Source organism: Heterodontus francisci, chromosome 33 (genome assembly GCF_036365525.1).
Source record: "Heterodontus francisci isolate sHetFra1 chromosome 33, sHetFra1.hap1, whole genome shotgun sequence".
In the NCBI taxonomy this organism is placed as follows: domain Eukaryota; kingdom Metazoa; phylum Chordata; class Chondrichthyes; order Heterodontiformes; family Heterodontidae; genus Heterodontus; species Heterodontus francisci.
In genome coordinates this window covers 17,247,033-17,265,038 of record NC_090403.1, presented here as the reverse complement: position 1 = coordinate 17,265,038, position 18,006 = coordinate 17,247,033, and the positions used below count along the sequence as shown (strand labels likewise).

The 18,006-nt window shown below is 44.0% G+C and overlaps 1 protein-coding gene across 2 annotated transcripts in view; it reads left to right on the top strand.

Moving 5' to 3' along the window:
* map3k3 (mitogen-activated protein kinase kinase kinase 3) overlaps nt 1–18,006 on the top strand; it is a 162,844-nt gene that overhangs the window by 14,591 nt on the left and 130,247 nt on the right. For both annotated transcript variants that reach the window (XM_068013134.1, XM_068013133.1), the window contains exons 2-4: nt 11,649–11,728; nt 17,590–17,711; nt 17,829–17,869. In XM_068013134.1, the coding sequence (XP_067869235.1) occupies nt 11,725–11,728; nt 17,590–17,711; nt 17,829–17,869 (167 nt within the window). In that variant the 5' untranslated portion in view covers nt 11,649–11,724. The remainder of the gene's footprint in view (nt 1–11,648; nt 11,729–17,589; nt 17,712–17,828; nt 17,870–18,006) is intronic.

Sequence of the window (18,006 nt, the reverse complement as noted above, 5' to 3'; positions counted from 1 at the left end):
AAGCTTTCTGAAAGTCCAAATAAACCACATCCACTGGCTCCCCCTCATCAACTCTACTAGTTACATCCTCGAAGAATTCTAGTAGATTTGTCAAGCATGATTTCCCTTTCGTAAATCCATGCTGACTCTGCCGGATTCTACCACTGTTCTTCAAGTGCTGTGCTATAAAATCATTGATAATGGACTCTAGAATTTTCTCCACTACCAACGTCAGGCTGACTGGTCTATAATTTCCTGCTTTCTCTCTACCTCCCTTTTTAAATAGTGGGGTTACATTAGCTACCCTCCAGTCTGTAGGAACTGTTCCAGAGTCTGTAGAATCTTGGAAGATGACCACCAATGCATCCACTATTTCTAGGGCCACTTCCTTAAGTATCTGGAATGCATACCATCAGGCCCTGGGGATTTATCGGACTTCAATCCCATCAATTTCCCCAACACCATTTCTCTACTCATACTGATTTCTTTCAGTTCCTCTCTCTCTCACTCAGCCATGTGTTCTTCAACATTTCTGGGATGATATTTGTGTCCTCCTTTGTGAAGACAGAACCAAAGTATGCATTTAGTTGGTCAGCCATTTCTTTGTTCCCCATAATAATTTTCCCCTGTTTCTGACTGTAAGGGACCTACATTTGTCTTTACCAATCTTTTTCTCTTCACATACCTATAGAAACTTTTACAGTCAGTTTTTATGTTCCCCGCAAGCTTGCTCTCGTACTCTATTTTCCCCTTCTTAATCAATCCCTTGGTCCTCCTTTGTTGAATTCTAAACTGCTCCCAATCCTCAGGTCTGTTGTTTTTTCTGGCAAATTTATATGCCTCTTCCTTGGATCTAATGCTTTCTCTAATTTCCCTTGTAAGCCATGGTTTGGCTACCTTTCCTGTTTTACTTTGGTGTCAGACAGGAATAAACAATTGTTGCAGTTCATCCACGCGCTCTTTAAATGTTTGCTATTGCCTATCCACCGTCATCCCTTTAAGTAACATTTCCCAATCCGTCTTAGCCAACTCACGCCTCATACCTTTACTAAGATTCAGGACCCTAGTCTCAGAATCAACTACATCACTCTCCATCTTGATGAAGAATTCTATCATTATGGTCTCTCATCCCCAAAGGGTCTCGCACCACTAGATTGTCAGTTATTCCCCTCTCATTACACAATACCCAGTCTAGGATGGCCTGTTCTGTAGTTGGTTCCTCAACATATTGGTCCAGAAATCCATCTCTTATACACTCCACGAATTCCTCCTCCACGGTATTGTGACTAATTTGATTTGCCCAATCTAAATGCAGATTCAATTCACCCATAATTACAGATGTTCCTTTATTGCATGCGTCTCTAATTTCCTGTTTAATGCCATTCCCAACCTCAACTCTACAGTTTGGGGGTCTATATACAACCCCCACTAACGTTTTTTGCTCCTTAGTGTTTCTCAGCTCTACCCATACAGATTTCACATCGTCAGAGCTAATACCTTTCCTCAATATTGTGTTAATTTCCTCTTTAAGCGGCAATGCAACTCCACCTCCTTTTGCTTTTTGTCTGTCCTTCCTAAATACTGAATACCCTTGGATGGTCATTTCCCATCCCTGGTCACCTTGCAGCCATGTCTTCGTAATCCCGACTGTATCATACCTGTTTACATCTATTTGTGCGATTAATTCATCCACTTTATTGCGAATGCTCCGTGCGTTAAGGCACAAAGCTTTAAGGCTTGTCTTTTTGACATTACTTGTCCCCTTCCCACTATTTTGCACTGTGGCCCTGTTTGATTTTGGCCCTTGATTTCTCTGCCTATCACTTTTCTTATTCCCCTTACTGTCTTTTGTGCTTGTCTTTGATCCCCCCTCCTCTGACTCCTTGCAAAGGTTCCCATCCCCCCTGCCATTTTAGTTTAAAGCCTCCATAACCACTTTAGCAAATACTCCCCCAGGACATCAGTCCCGGTCCTGCCTAGGTGTAACCCGTCTAGTTTGTACTGGCCCCACCTCCCCCAGAACTGGTCCCAATGTCCCAGGAATCTCTATATCATCCGATATATCCTGCTATTTCTACTCTGACTAGCACGTGGCACTGGTAGTAATCCTGAAATCACTACCTTTTGAGGTCTTGTTTTTCAACTTACTTCCTAGCTCCCTATATTCTGCTTTTAGGACCTCAACCTTTTTTTTAACCTATGTTGTTTGTACCAATGTGTACCACGACCACTGGCTGTTCACCCTCGCCCTTCAGAATGTCCTGTAACTGCTCTGAGACATCCTTGACCCTAGCACCAGGGAGGCAACATACCATCCTGGAGTCTCTTTTGCAGCCACAGAAACGCCTATCTATCCCCTATAACTATTGCATTCCCACACTTTTTACTCCTCCCCTGTGCAGCAGAGCCAACCGTGGTGCAACGAATTGGGCTGTTGCTGCTTTCCCCTGAGAGGCCATTCCCCCCAACAGTATCCAAAGCAGTATATCTGTTTTGCAGGGGAATAGCCACAGGAGATTCCTGAACTGCCTGCCTAGTCCTCTTGCTCTGCCTGGTGGTCACTTTCCTGCCTGTGGAGTCTGAGCCTGTGGTGTGACCACTTCTCTCTAGGTGTTATCCACGATACTCTCCACCTCATGGATGCCCCACAGTGTCCTCAGCTGCCACTCCAGCTCCGAAACCTGGGCTTCCAGGAGCTGCAACTGGAGATGCTTCCTGCACACATGCTGGTCCCGGGCACTGGAAATAGTCCCGGCTTCCGACATGGCGCACGAGGATTTATGTATTAACATCTGCCAGTCCTACCTCATCTAGCCTACCTGTGACTCAAGACCACACTATGAAGGTGACTCTTAAGGCCTCTGAAGTGACCCAGCAAGCCACTCAGTTAGAAGCACATAAACCATAGAAATGTTACAGCACAGAAAGAGGCCATTCAGCCCATTGTGTCTGTGCTGTCTGAACAAACTAGCTGCCCAATCTAATCCCACCTTCCAGCACCTGGTTGTAAAATGATCTCTAAAAAGGAGATCTACCAGCATGTCAGGAAAGTGAGGGATGGGCAATAAATGCAGGTGTCGCCCACATTCTGACAAAAAAAAGCCTCCTAGTCTCATTTTCACATGTGCTTTCTCGCAGGAGTTAGAGGATAGCGATGCTACTTTGGTTGTGATCAGCTAACTCTGCATAGATTGGAACCAAAACAGAAAATACTGGAAATACTCAGCAGGTCAGGCTGCATCTGTGGAGAGAAAAGCAGTTAACTTTTCAGGTCTGAGACCTTTCATCAGAACTGTCAAAGGTTAGGAATGTAATCAGTTTTAAGCAAGTGAAAGGGATGGTGGGGGGGTGTGGGTGTGGTGGTGGTGGAGGAGGGTGGGAAGAACAACAAAAGAGAAGGTCTGCAATAGGGTAGAGGGCAGGAAATTAAATGACAAAAAATTTTGTGGTACAAAGCCAAAGGGAGTGGTAATGGGATACGTAAAGAAACAAAACATGTGTTTGGATGAGGTGTAAATGGCAGGAAGATACAAGAAATCTCCCCAAGTTAGAGATCCAAGGGATTAGGGGGAATGAGGAATTGAAGGAAATTAATATTAGTAATAAGGTTGTATTGGAGAAGTTAATTGGCCTCAAGGTTGATAAGTCCCCAAGACCTGATATTCTACATCCCAGAGTGTTGAAAGAGGTAGCTATGGAGATAGTGGATGCATTGGTGATCATCTTCCAAAATTCTATAGATTCTGGAGAGGTTCCTGCAGATTGGAAGGTCGCAAATGTCACCCCACTATTTAAGAAGGGAGGGAGAGAGAAAACCGGGAATTACAGACCTGTTAGCCTTGCATCAGTCGTTGGGAAAATGCTAGAATCTATTCTAAAGGCTGTGATAAAAGGACACTTGGATAATGATCTGATTGGGCATTGTCAGCATGGATTTATGAATGGGAAATCATGTTTGACGTACCTCTTGGGGTTTTTTGAAGATGTTACTAACAGAACTGATAAAGGGGAGTCGGTGGATGTGGTATACTTGTATTTTCAGAAGGCTTTTGATAGTCCCCCACAGGAGATTCGTTAACAGGCAGAAAGCAGAGAGTAGGAATAAACGGTTCATTCTCGTGTTGGCAGGCTGTGACTAGTGGGGTACCACAGGGATCAGTGTTTGGGCCTCAGCTGTTTATAGTATATATCAATGATTTGGATGTGGGGACCAAATGTAGTATTTCCAAGTTCGCGGATGACACAAAACTAGGTGGGAATGTGTGTTGTGAGGAAGATGCAAAGTGGCTTCAAGGGGATTTGGACAGACTTAGTGAGTGGGCAGGGAAATGGCAGATGGAATGTGGAAAAATGTGAGGTTATCCACTTAGGGAGGAGGAACAGATGTGCAGAGTATTTCTTAAATGGTAAGAGATTAGAAAGTGCAGATGTATAAAGGGACCTGGGTATCCTTGTCAGTAAGTTATTGAAAGCTAACATACAGGTGCAGCAAGCAATTAGGAAGGCAAGAGGATTTGAGTACTAGAGTAGTGAAGTCTTACTTCAGTTGTATAGAACCTTGGTTATACCGCACTTGGAGTACTGTGTGCAGTTTTGGTCCCCTTACCTTAGGAAGGATGTTATTGTCATAGAGGGAGTGCAACGAAGGTTTACCAGACTTGTCCCTGGGATGGCGGGACTGTCCTAATGAAGAGAGATTGGGGAAACTGGGCCTGTATTCTCTAGAGTTTCGAAGAATGAGAGGTGATCTCATTGAAACTTACAAAATGCTGAAAGGGATAGACAGGGCAGATGCAGCTAAGATATTTCCCCTGGTTGGGGAATCTAGAACTAGGGGGCACAATTTCAAAATAAGGGTGAAACCACTTAGGACAGAGATGTGGAGAAATTTCTTTACTCAGAGGCTTGTTAATCTTTGGAATTCTCTAACCCAGAGAGCTGTGGAAGTTCAATCATTGAGTATGTTTAAAGCAGAGATCAATAGATTTCTAAATACAAATTGTATAAGGGGATATGAGGATAGCGTGGGAAAAAGGCATTGAAGTGGATGATCAGCTATGATTATATCGAATGGCGGAGCAGGCTCGATGGGCTAAATGACCTCCTTTTGCTCCTATGTTCCTATGACAAAAGTTTTTGTGGTGCAAAGCCAAAGGGAGTGGTAATGGGACACGTAAAGAAACAACACGTGTGTTTGGATGAGGTGTAAATGGCAGGGTAGCACAGTCCAAACACAAAGTAAAGGGATTAAGAAAGAAACAAGGGGGGAGGAGTGATTTGTGGGGGGGGGGAGAAACAGACCAGCGGAAAAAAGGCAGGAGAAAGAAAAAAATGGGAGCAGAGGTTGCGATCTTAAATTGTTGAACTCCGTGTTGACTCTGGAAGATTGTAAAGTGTTTAGTCGAAAGATGAGGTGCTGTTCCTCGAACTTGCGTTGAGCTTCATTGGAACACTGTTCCAGGCCAAGGACTGAGAGGTCAGAGTGGGAGCAAGGTGGAGAATTGAAATGACAAGCAACAGGAAGCTCGGGGTCGCACTTGCAGACTGAATGGAGGTATTCTGCAAAGCGGTCACCCAGTCTGCGTTTAGTCTCCCCAATATGGAGGTCACCACATTGTGAGCAGCGAATACAGAATACTAAATTAAAAGAAGTACAAGTAAATTGCTGTTTCACTTGGGAGGAGTGTTTGGATCCCTGAACGGTGTGAAGGGAAGAGGTAACACAGTGGCACAGTGGTTAGCACCACAGCCTCACAGCTCCAGCGACCCAGGTTCGGTTCTGGGTACTGCCTGTGCAGAGTTTGCAAGTTCTCCCTGTGACCACGTGGGTTTCCGCCGGGTGCTCCAGTTTCCTCCCACAGCCGAAGACTTGCAGATTGATAGGTAAATTTTCCATTGTAAATTGCCCCGTGTGTAGGTAGGTGGTAGGAGAATTGAGGGATGTGAGAGAGTAATGGGATTAATGTAGGATTAGTATAAATGGATGGTTGATGGTCAGCACAGACTCGGTGGTCCGAAGGGCCCGTTTCAGTGCTGTATCTCTAAATAAGTAAATGAACAAACACTACCCCAGGATCTCACCCCCTCGCAAATCACGCGCCATCATTGTTCTTTGTAGATTTGAAAATGAAACCTTCCTCTGCCTCCCTTCCCTCCACCCTCCCAAAATCCTCTTGCGGCCCATTGGCACATTGGCGCAGTGGTTAGCACCGCAGCCTCACAGCTCCAGCGACCCGGGTTCGATTCTGGGTACTGCCTGTGCGGAGTTTGCAAGTTCTCCCTGTGACCGCATGGGTTTCCACCTGGTGCTCCGGTTTCCTCCCACAGCCAAAGACTTGTGGGTTGATGGGTGAATTGGCCATTGTAAATTGCCCCTAATGTAGGTAGGTGGTAGGAGAATGGTGTGGATGTGGTAGGGAATATGTGGTTAATGTAAGATTAGTATAAATGGGTGGTTGTTGGTTGGCACAGACTTGGTGGGCCGAAGGGCCTGTTTCAGTGCTGTATCTCTCGATGACTCTGTAAAAGGACAGGTGTTTCATCTCTTGTGCTTGCATGGAAAGATGCAGTTGGAAAAGGGGGGAGAACACAAGAAATAGAAGCAGGGGTAGATATTATGACCCATCCAGCCTGCTCTGCCGTTCAGTACGATCATGATCTTAGGGACCTACTAACAGGTGGTATGAGTGACTGAGGAGTAGACCAGGGTGTCGCAGAGGCAACAGTCACTTCGGAATGCTGGGAGTGGAGGGGAAGATGTTTGTTGGTGGCATCATGCTGGAAGTGGCAGAAATGGTGGAGGATGCTGGTGAGGACTGGGTTCGGACCTCCTGGTCCCAAAGCCCTTTGCTAACCAGTGCAGGACTTTTACCCAGTGAGTGCTGAGAAGGCAGCAAAACGTCCGTTACACACTTTCCTTATTCCCTCCAAACATTGTATTGTCATCTGAAGGAGAACATGAGGTGAGTCCTCGAGGGCAGAATGACTCCTTGTTAGTTTTCATACATACTACTGTAATTAAGTTTGATTTTTTTACGAAAGCTGTGCTGTATTCCACTTATTCTAGTGTCCTGTGATCTGCCAGGTTTCCATTGGTCTTATATTGATTAAGCATTTCTGGCCTTGAACAAGTAACTGGCATTGCATCAGTATGAAGGTACTTCCTGCATCTGGAGACTCCATGCATGTTAGTCTTGCTACAGTGGTAATATAGGCCAATTCTCATTCTTTACTTAAGCATGCTTTCCTCTTAGTACAGTGTCATCCCTATACCATCTCCTAACTAAGATCGGCATCTTACTTTCCTCCCAAAATGCGACCTCTTAAACTGACCATAAGAAGGTAACATGCCCTCTATTTTCATTCCTCGAGGACTCTGGTCCAGCGTAGCATCCCAGACTCTGACAATAGCCTTTGAGCTCCCGTCTATCCTCAGCCACCATTGTTACCCTTCTATTACCAGGTACTTATGAATGTTGATTAATTTATACTTTGGACTTAAACAGCATTATTATTGCTGAAAAAGCCAATGTTTAAAATAATTCAGTTCTGTAGCCTCCTGAGTAGCCATCTCTCTTGATCCATGCTGCCTTTGTTTCCTGAAAGCACAGCATAATGATGGCTTATGCGTCAGACCAGTTTAATATTTTTGTAGCAAAACTGGACCATGTGAGAAGGATATATTACCTATACATATGTGGTATTGCATAATATTTACAGCACAAACAGTAAAAATGATTGTATACTTCATGGTTCAATTTATTAATTATTAAAATGGTAATTTAGTACAATAGTACCAGGGATGAAAGATAAATATTTACTGGATTTTGACTTGGACACCAGTTGAAATATAGATACCTGCTGTGTAAATTTGTCAGTAACATTAGCACATGTAAAACTTGGCAACGGAGCAGTTCAGATGCAACATAGTGTAGGAGGAGGGGATTGGTGGGGGATCGGGGATTCAAGTGCTAGGTGCTTTCTTGACGCTCTTGGAGCACCTGGCATGAACTTTTAACAGTTTTCAACCTGGGCCTTTAGTGTCACCTCAGCAATGGGGAGGGTGGGGAAGCTGAGGGAAAAAAATGTGATGGAATGCATCCTACCTGTCTTTCACAACCAATTTTCTAAGTGTAAGGTGGGTAATGAAGCACAGAAATGTGGACTTAATTCAGATGAGCCGTGCAAATGATGAGGGATCTCAGTTATATGGGGAGATCAGAGAATCTGGGATCATTCTTTTAGAACAGGAAGATTAAGGACAGATTTAATAAAGGTGTTCAAAATAATGTTTTTTGATAGAGTAGGTAGTGATCAAACTTTCCACTGGCAGTTGAGTTGGTAACCAGAGGGCACATAAGATAATCGGCAAATGAACCAGAGGCAAGATGGGAAGTATTCTTTCCACAGCGAGTTATGATCCAGCATGCACTGCTTAAAAATTTCTTCGGGGTAGTGTCTCACTTCAGAGGAAGGCAAACTGCAGGAAGGGAAGTGTGTGATTATTAGTTAGCAGGAAGGGTAGAGGAGGTCCTGCAGTCTCTGGTCCTTTCCAACAGGTACAATGTACTTGCTAGCTGTGTAGAAAAAGAGGGTGGCCAAAATGCTAACCATGCTACTCTGGAGCAGATTCATTAAAACTTTCAAACGAGAATTAGATTTATTCCTGAAAAGAAATTATTTGCATGTATATCGGGAAGGAGCAGGGGAGTGGGACTAATTGGATGGCTCTTTCATAGAGCCAGCGCAATGGGCTGAATGGCTTCCCTTTGTGCTATACAATTCTATGAAGCATCAACCCTGCTTTGCAATGCAAGTACAGCAGTGCTGTCACTACAAGAATAGCAAAGCTTGGTGAGCTTGTATAATCTTCATGCAACTGCATTGTAGGCTTTCTCCCCCGAATCCAATTTTGATTATGTGCAATTGACATTTTAATGTTGTCTGTCCATTTCAACTGGAACAAACAGCTAGTTAGATCACATTATAGAGTTGATGCTCCTAAAGATGGATTGTGCTTGGAGAGGGCTGCCTAATTTGTATAATGTTGGTGTTTACAGATGTGTCTCTGGTGTTGAATAGTTTAAGATGGCAAATTAAGAGCATCGTGCAAGAATCACATTGCTTGAATGTGATATTCCCCATCACCACCACCCCACATGCAGTGTTTTAGTATTAACATGCTAGCTAAGCCCACTGCTGTGTTGTCGGGAAGCTGTGCTTTGGATTAAATATTAAACTGAGACCCCCTGTACCTGTTTAAGTAGTGTCAAAGGTCCTTTGGCATTATTCAAAGAAGAGCAAGGAATTCTCCCAGTTTCCTCACCAGCATTCAGCCCACAACCAAACACAGATTGGTCATTCACGTGCTGTTTGGGGAATATTACTTTATGCATTTAGGCCGACAGAACAACAGTGACTGCACTTCCAAATCAATCTATGAACTGTAAAGTGCTCTGAGTTGTCCTGAGAATGTGAAAAACATTATAAAAATGCAAGAAGTTTTTTCTTTGGTACAGTGCCCATCACATCCTCAGCAGCCACTTATATCAGGCACATGGCGCTGGCCATTTGCTATTCTATAGGTGTTAATTTCAAAGGCATGACTTATTTTGCATTAAACATGCCAGCTATTTCAGGCAGTTTGAGCAGCTGTTCGCACATTCTTTCTCTTTACCATCCCAGTTGTCCCCTGCAGTATTTTCCGTCACAAATTTAAGTGAACATATTACGCACTTTTCTGTAGCAAACATGAGAAACTGGGCATGGCCCGCTCAACTCACCCTCTGACTGTAATCGGAACAGCTTGGTCCACACCTGACCCAAACATGTTGAACTCCTCATGGACCTGACCCCAATGCTTTCTCACGAGCTTTGGTTATAGCATCCACGGTATATTGCAGGCTAATCACTTTGACATCAACATGCCCACTATGAGTGGTATGGGCTGCATATGGTATATTTACAGTGCTCCAGGTATGATGAGTAGCAGTAGGCCTGCATAAGGTTTGTATATAGTGTCTTGAGTTTGAAATGTATAAGGGTGTGTGTGTTGTGTGGGTGTGTGTGTGTGTGTGTATATATATATATATATATATCTGCCATTTGGCCCATCATGTCTGTGTCAGTGCAATCCAGAAATACTCCTGTCACCTTATGCAGTCTCTCTGCTTCAGATATTTATCCATTTCGCTTAAAAGATGCAGGGTCTGTGCCTCAACCAAGCCCTGAGGCAAAGCTTCAGTAACCGTCTGAGTAAAGCAATTTTCTCTGAATCTCTCTCTTTACTCCCAGTGATTTTAAATTGATTACCCCGCAACACTGATTCTCCAACCAGAGGAAATAAGTACTGACTCGGGTCTCATATGTAACCGTAGACTTGTATAAGGTGTATACATACAGTGTCCTGGGTCTGATGTTTAGTAGTACATGGAATCTTTAGGCCTGCTTCAAGTGTTGTGTCCATGGTGTCATGAGGCACTTTCCCTTGGTGCTTTGATACAAATTGGACAGCACTCAATGGACAACTGCAGCCGTCATGCACTTCTCTCCCTAAATTACAATGTGGTCTGCTGCTGTTCTGGTAGGTTTGTTGCTGGCTGTATTTGGAGATCATTGTGTCATGGAATCTTCTGTGAATTGTAAAGTAGTGCCTCTCTGAAGTTAATTTCATGCTGGGGCTAGTTCGACGAGACTGCTGCACAGACAGTTGCCAGACAATGTCCACTCCATTCTGCTTGGTGCACACACTTTGTTCCACTCTCTGTTTATAATTAGGTGAGGGAGTGTTTGTGTGTGTTTGAATATGCTGTAGCGTACAAGAACGTGTGGAACTCCTGCTTCCCCCATCTTCTTGGAAGATAAGCTAGAAAAGCTGTGAATCTGAGTCGACAGCGAAGTGGGGTCAGCTTCATGCAATCCGCCCATGCAGATTTGCTTACTCAGCCTGGATTCAATGTATAAAGAATCCCTTTGGGGATAATTTAACTAGATATGTCAGCCCTGTACAAAATATATTGCCACTTTGAGGATCCTTTACAGTTTATCCGAGGGCTTAGAGGCCTATTTGGGAATCCCGAATAGCAACAGATTCACTTATTCATTCTTTTAGTGACACTCATTTTATTAGCTATTGAATGCAGCAACTACCTTGGGTTTTCTAATACTCAGCTGATAGTACAGAAAGTTTCACAATGTGGTTAAGGAGGTTGCTTTTAAGCAGTGGCCTCCAAAGACCGTGAAGCTGTCTCTGGGACTGGAACACCAGACAAACAAAGGAACTCTAAAGAGTAAAGATGTATGTTTTGTTAGTACGCTGTTAACAAACAGCAGAATTAAAAGCTTGTTTTGCTATTTAATGTTTTCTGGTTAACGAATGTTGGCTCTCCACTTTGACAGACTGTAGAGGTGGCATAACCTGGCAAGAAACTGACCAGTCCAAATTTTGTATTTTAAAAATAACTCGATTGGGGTTGGAGAAAAATATGCATAAAGACCCTGAATCCAGAAATACTATTTCAGATGGCTGTTAATTTTTTGAGCGGATTAAATCCAAATAAATTAATTGAATTTCTATATCCCCAATAATCAACTGAAACAAGCCTTGTTGGTGTTTTGAAATGTAAGTTTACTGTTGTTTAACTGAATATCTTGTCTGCTCTTTTTCACAGTTGCCATAGATGCCTGTTGAGCAGAGGAAGTTCTGCCCAAACTTGAACTGAATTGACAACCTTGCCTGCTGCAAACATGGGTAAGTGTTTCTCCTCCTTTTTCTGCAGCTGACTGTTCTTTCAGAAACAATTTAATGCCTTGTTAGGGCCATTTATTTATACATGGAACTGACATGACCAGGAGACTAGCTTATCCTGCCAGGATGGTTTAGCAAGTCATGCCATCATGTTGCAAATGCAGTATCCTCGCCCTTGTGCTGTTCTGAAAAAAAAATTCCTCTTCTCCCCGCCCCCACCCCCACCGACTTGAAAGCATTGACGAGGTCTAGTTACACAAATCACCAGCAGTTACTCAGTGCGTAAGTGACCTGTTGTCTTGCATAAGAGGGGTCATTGAGTGTCAGCAAGTGAGCCAGGTCACCTGATGTCTACACCTGCCTACCTTCGAGCCGGAGACCCTGAACAATTAGGAATGGGAATCCTTTCTCTTGTGGTCTCCTCACTGAGGTGTTGAAGCCAAATGAGCTCAATGCTGCAGTAGAAAATTGTACGGTGACTATTCTGGGAAGGTAACATTAAATGGAATGAAGGGGTGCCTTCATGAAATCCATTTTATGCTCTTGTGTTGTACTGAATTAAGGAACATAGGTAGAAATGGACTATTTAAGCTGTGGTACAGTCATGTATGCTTGTCCTCACGTTTTGCATTGCATGTTCCTCTCTTCCAACCTCCAAATCACTTCCTTGGCAAGAGGGCTAATTGGACGCCTCTGAGCCCTTTCAAGGTGTCAGTGTTTGACTCTTTAGGGGTGTGCAAGTGATTTGGCCTGACTTTTCTGCTGGCAGATAATGTAGACAAAATTAGGAATTAGAGGAATTGGCAAAGGGCACATTTTCACTTCATGCCAGTCAATTTACCTTTTTATTTTCCTGGTCTGTCTTGCTTGCAAAGGCAAATCCGTATTCACCTGACTGTACAGTTTAGGGTATTCACAGTAGCAGCAACAAGAACTTGTATTAATAGTACATAACTCGCCCTCCTGCTTCTAAACGTATGTCATTTGTAATGTTTGAAGAAAGGAAGCAACATAATCTTTGGGCATGTGGTCCAACAGACAGGATCAGGCTTTAGGAAGCCAGCAATTAGTTATAGAAATACTGTTGTCTGAATCGTACTTTGTGGGGAACAGGCCAGCGTACGCTTTACACTTCCACTTGTAGCAAGTGGTAAGAAATGCACGTGGCAGAATAAATGTAATTGGGCCTCAGAGGGGAGCGCTCCACTGATACATGAATAAACGGGGAGGCAGTGGCGTAGTGGTATTGTCACTGGACTAGTAACCAGAGACCCAGGGTATTTATCTGGGGACATGGGTTCAAATCCCACCACAGCAGAAGGTGGAATTTGAATTCAATTAATAAATCTGGAATTAAAAGCCTAATGATGGCCATGAAACCACTGTCGATTGTTGTAAAAACCCATCTGTTTCACTAATGTCCTTTGGGGAAGGAAATCTGCTGTCCTTACCTGGTCTGGCCTACATGTGACTCCAGACCCACAGCAATGTGGTTGACTCTTACATGCCCTCTGAAATGGCCTAGCAAGCCACTCAGTTGTACCACCACCTTCTTAAGGGCAATTGGGAATGGGCAATAAATGCTGGCCTGGCCAGCGACGCCCACATCCCATGAACGAATAAAAAAAAAATGTGACCCAATACAACTCGTTCAGGCTTCAAAGCAAGCAGGCTATTGCAAATTAATCAATTAAATAAATGTGCCCTGACAGATGAAACTGGGCTTCATACAGTAGGATAGCCAATCATTCATTAATTCTCTTATTTCATATGATCACTATGTCATCTTCTTTCTTCTTTGGCCTCATTGTCTCGAGAGACAATGGGTAAGCGCCTGGAGGTGGTCAGTGGTGTGTGGAGCAGCGCCTGGAGTGGCTATAAAGGCCAATTCTAGAGTGACAGACTCTTCCACAGGTGCTGCAGAAAAATTTGTTTGTCGGGGCTGTTACACAGTTGGCTCTCTCCTTGCACCTCTGTCTTTTTTCCTGCCAACTGCTAAGTCTCTTCGACTCGCCACACTTTAGCCCCACCTTTATGGCTGCCCGCCAGCTCTGGCGAACGCTGGCAACTGACTCCCACGACTTGTGATCAATGTCACAGGACTTCATGTCGCGTTTGCAGATGTCTTTAAAGCGGAGACATGGACGGCCGGTGGGTCTGATACCAGTGGCGAGCTCGCTGTACAATGTGTCTTTGGGGATCCTGCCATCTTCCATGCGGCTCACATGGCCAAGCCATCTCAAGCGCTGCTGACTCAGTAGTGTGTATAAGCTGGGGGTGTTGGCCGCCTCAAGGACTTCTGTGTTGGAGATACGGTCCTGCCACCTGATGCCAAGTATTCTCCGGAGGCAGCGAAGATGGAATGAATTGAGACGTCGCTCTTGGCTGACATACGTTGTCCAGGCCTCGCTGCCATCGAGCAAGGTATTGAGGACACAGGCTTGATACATTCGGACTTTTGTGTTCCATGTCAGTGCGCCATTTTCCCACACTCTCTTGGCCAGTCTGGACATGGCAGTAGAAGCCTTTCCCATGCGCCTGTTGATTTCTGCATCTAGAGACAGGTTACTGGTGATAGTTGAGCCTAGGTAGGTGAACTCTTGAACCACTTCTAGAGCATGGTAGCCGATATTGATGGATGGAGCATTTCTGACGTCCTGTCCCATGATGTTCATTTTCTTGAGGCTGATGGTTAGGCCAAATTCATTACAGGCAGCCGCAAACCTGTCGATGAGACTCTGCAGGCACTCTTCAGTGTGAGATGTTAAAGCGGCATCGTCAGCAAAGAGGAGTTCCCTGATGAGGACTTTCCGTACTTTGGACTTCGCTCTTAGACGGGCAAGGTTGAACAACCTGCCCCCTGATCTCGTGTGGAGGAAAATTCCTCCTTCAGAGGACTTGAACGCATGTGAAAGCAGCAGGGAGAAGAAAATCCCAAAAAGTGTGGGTGCGAGAACACAGCCCTGTTTCATGCCACTCAGGATAGGAAAGGGTTCTGATGAGCCACCATGTTGAATTGTGCCTTTCATATTGTCATGGAATGAGGTGGTGATACTTAGTAGCTTTGGTGGACTTCCAATCTTTTCTAGTAGTCTGAAGAGACCACGTCTGCTGACGAGGTCAAAGGCTTTGGTGAGATCAATGAAAGCAATGTAGAGGGGCATCTGTTGTTCGCGGCATTTCTTCTGTATCTGACGAAGGGAGAACAGCATGTCAACGGTCGATCTCTCTGCACGAAAGCCACACTGTGCCTCAGGGTAGACACGCTCGGCCAGCTTCTGGAGCCTGTTTAGAGCGACTCGAGCAAAGACTTTCCCCACTATGCTGAGCAGGGAGATTCCATGGTAGTTGTTGCAGTCACCGCGGTCACCTTTGTTTTTATAGAGGGTGATGATATTGGCATCGCGCATGTCCTGAGGTACTGCTCCCTCGTCCCAGCACAGGCATAGCAGTTCATGTAGTGCTGAGAGTATAGGAGGCTTGGCACTCTTGATTATTTCAGGGGTAATGCTGTCCTTCCCAGGGGCTTTTCCGCTGGCTAGAGAATCAATGGCATCACTGAGTTCCGATTTTGTTGGCTGTATGTCCAGCTCATCCATGACTGGTAGAGGCTGGGCTGCGTTGAGGGCAGTCTCAGTGACAACATTCTTCCTGGAGTACAGTTCTAGGTAGTGCTCCATCCAGCGGTCCATTTGTTTGCGTTGGTCAGTGATTATGTCCCCTGATTTAGATTTGATATGTCATATGCTGTTATAAAGACTATTTCCACAGATCTCTTGTTAGCAGCGCAATGGGCAATCTGCTAGTATATTTTAGTACTCAAATGTTCCCTTCATTATTTAGTAGTTTTCTGCTGAAATGCCTTATTTAAAGCATTCACTATTCCTTGGGAAATACACTGTCCAATATTTACAGAATAAATACTCATTTTTGCTTCAGTATTTTTGATGTTTAATACAGGATTTTGAACATCCTAAGTGCAGTGTTTAAAACATCCTATCTCCTCATTTGATCAGAAAAGATTTCTGTAGCAGCTGTACACATTGATCCCCTCTTGGGCCACTTTGAGCCTTGATGGGAAGGCATGACAGTGCAAGATATCAACAGAATTACTGACAAGTGAGGTGGCAGGACTGAAAGATTCAAACAAAGGCACATCCTGGCTGACGGAAACACAGCCGTGTGTATGCTGACACATGCAAATGACCTCAAAGCTGCATCTAATACTCAAGCCAGATAACATTGATCAGGGCACGGACTAGTTTTAAAAAAAAATCATCTTCATACTTTGAGTATTTCCCCCTTTCATGCTCTGTCTCTGAGCTGGTAGGGAAAATATAACCTGAGCAGCAGCTTCCTGTACACCAAAAACGCACTTCCACCTGTAATGCAGGTTAAATGCGGAGTAAAGCTCCCTCTACACAGTCCCATCAAACCCTCTCAGGGCAGGAACAGCATGTCTTGGATACTGAATAAAGCTCTTTCTGCACTGTCCCAGCAACCATCTTGCTGTCCAGCTAGCAGCAGGAGACTTGCAAGTGTTGCCCGGTGGCTGTTCCCCCTCAATCCAGTGAAAGACCCTTGAGTTTCTCTGAGCAACAGCATTGCTGAGACTGACTGAACAGAGGATAGAAGCAGCACACTCTCACTGTGTGCTGATGCTGCAATGGACCTGGCCATTCTTTTCTGTCATGTTATTTTTAAATCCATGCACGCATTTGAGTTCAGCAACACACGAGCAGTTTCATGTGTAACTTCAGAATGGTATTCTGCTGAAGTGTTCAAATAATGCTATCTCTGTGCTGACTGCCAGAATAGTCATAATATCATCTTTGTACTGCTGCAAATCATTTTTGTGAATTCTAGCTGCATCTATATGTGAAGTGCACTACTGATAACTGCTCTAAATATCAGAAAAGATTGAACAAGCTGGGGCTCTTTTCTCTAGAAGAGAAGACTGAGAGGTGACCTGATAGAGGTGTTTTAAAATTATGAAAGGGTTTGATAGGATAGATGTACAGGAGATATTAGCACTTGTGGGAGAGTCTAAAATTAGGTATTGTAAATATGATAGTCACTAATAAATCCAATAAAGAATTAGGGAGAAATCACTGAGTGGTGAGAATGTGGAAGTTACTATCAAGTGGAGTGGTTGAGGCAATTAGTATAGATGTATTTAAGGGGAAGCTAGATACGTACATGAGGGAGAAAGGAATAGGATATGTTGATGGGGTGAGATTGAGTAAGGTGGGAGGAGGCTTTTGTAAAGCATAAACACTGGCAAAGAGCTGGTGGGCCAGATGGCCAAATACCAAAGAGCAGAGTTAATTTATAGAATGTCAAATTATGGGCAATACATTTCAGGAAGAATTTCAGACCACGGAGAGGGTGCAGAGGAGATTTATGAGAATGGTAGAGGGACTTCATTTATATTGAGAGACTGGAGAAGCTTGAATTTCTGTCCTATGAGCTGAAAAGGTGAAGGAGAGATTTAATAGAGGTGTTCGAAATTATGAAGCGTTTTGAAGAAACTGGCAGGTGGATTGGTAACCAGTTGACACAGATTTGCAATAACAGGCAAAAGAACCAAAGGGGAGATAATTTTTTTTTTCTTTATGCAGTGAGTTATGATCAAGAATGCACTGCTTGAGAAGGTGGTGAAAGCAGATTCAATATTAACTTACAAAAGGGAATTTGATTATACATTTGAAATGGGGAAATGTTGGGGAGTGAGACTGATTGGAAAGCTCTTTCAAAGAGTCGGCACAGACATGGTGGGCTGAATGGCCTTCTGTACTGTAAGATACAATAATAATTCACAGCTGTGGATTGCATTAAAACTGATTTTGCATTTTACTTCGCAGATGAGCAGGAAGCTTTAAAGTCCATTATGAAGGACCTGGTTGCCCTGCAAATGGGACGAAAGAGCCGAATGAGTGGCTATGACAGCGTGAAGAGCAAAGCTAGTGTCCACGGCAACAAGCAGGTAAGAGGAGCTCACTGAAATGGACCAGTTGTTAAATGTTTGAATTGAAGTAGCATCTTTAGATGACTTCGAAAAATCATACCCTCATTAATGCAAAACATTTCCCTTCCATTGCAGAATGATGTTCGAATAAAGTTTGAACATAATGGTGAAAGAAGGTACGTGAATTTGCAATGCCAGTCAACTAAACCAAAAACACTTTCTGTCTGTAACTTTCAAATGCCCAGGATGTATTGTGTATAATTTTGAATGAGAGATTGCAAAGCTGGAGTTTGCATGTTCCCAGTTTTACTAT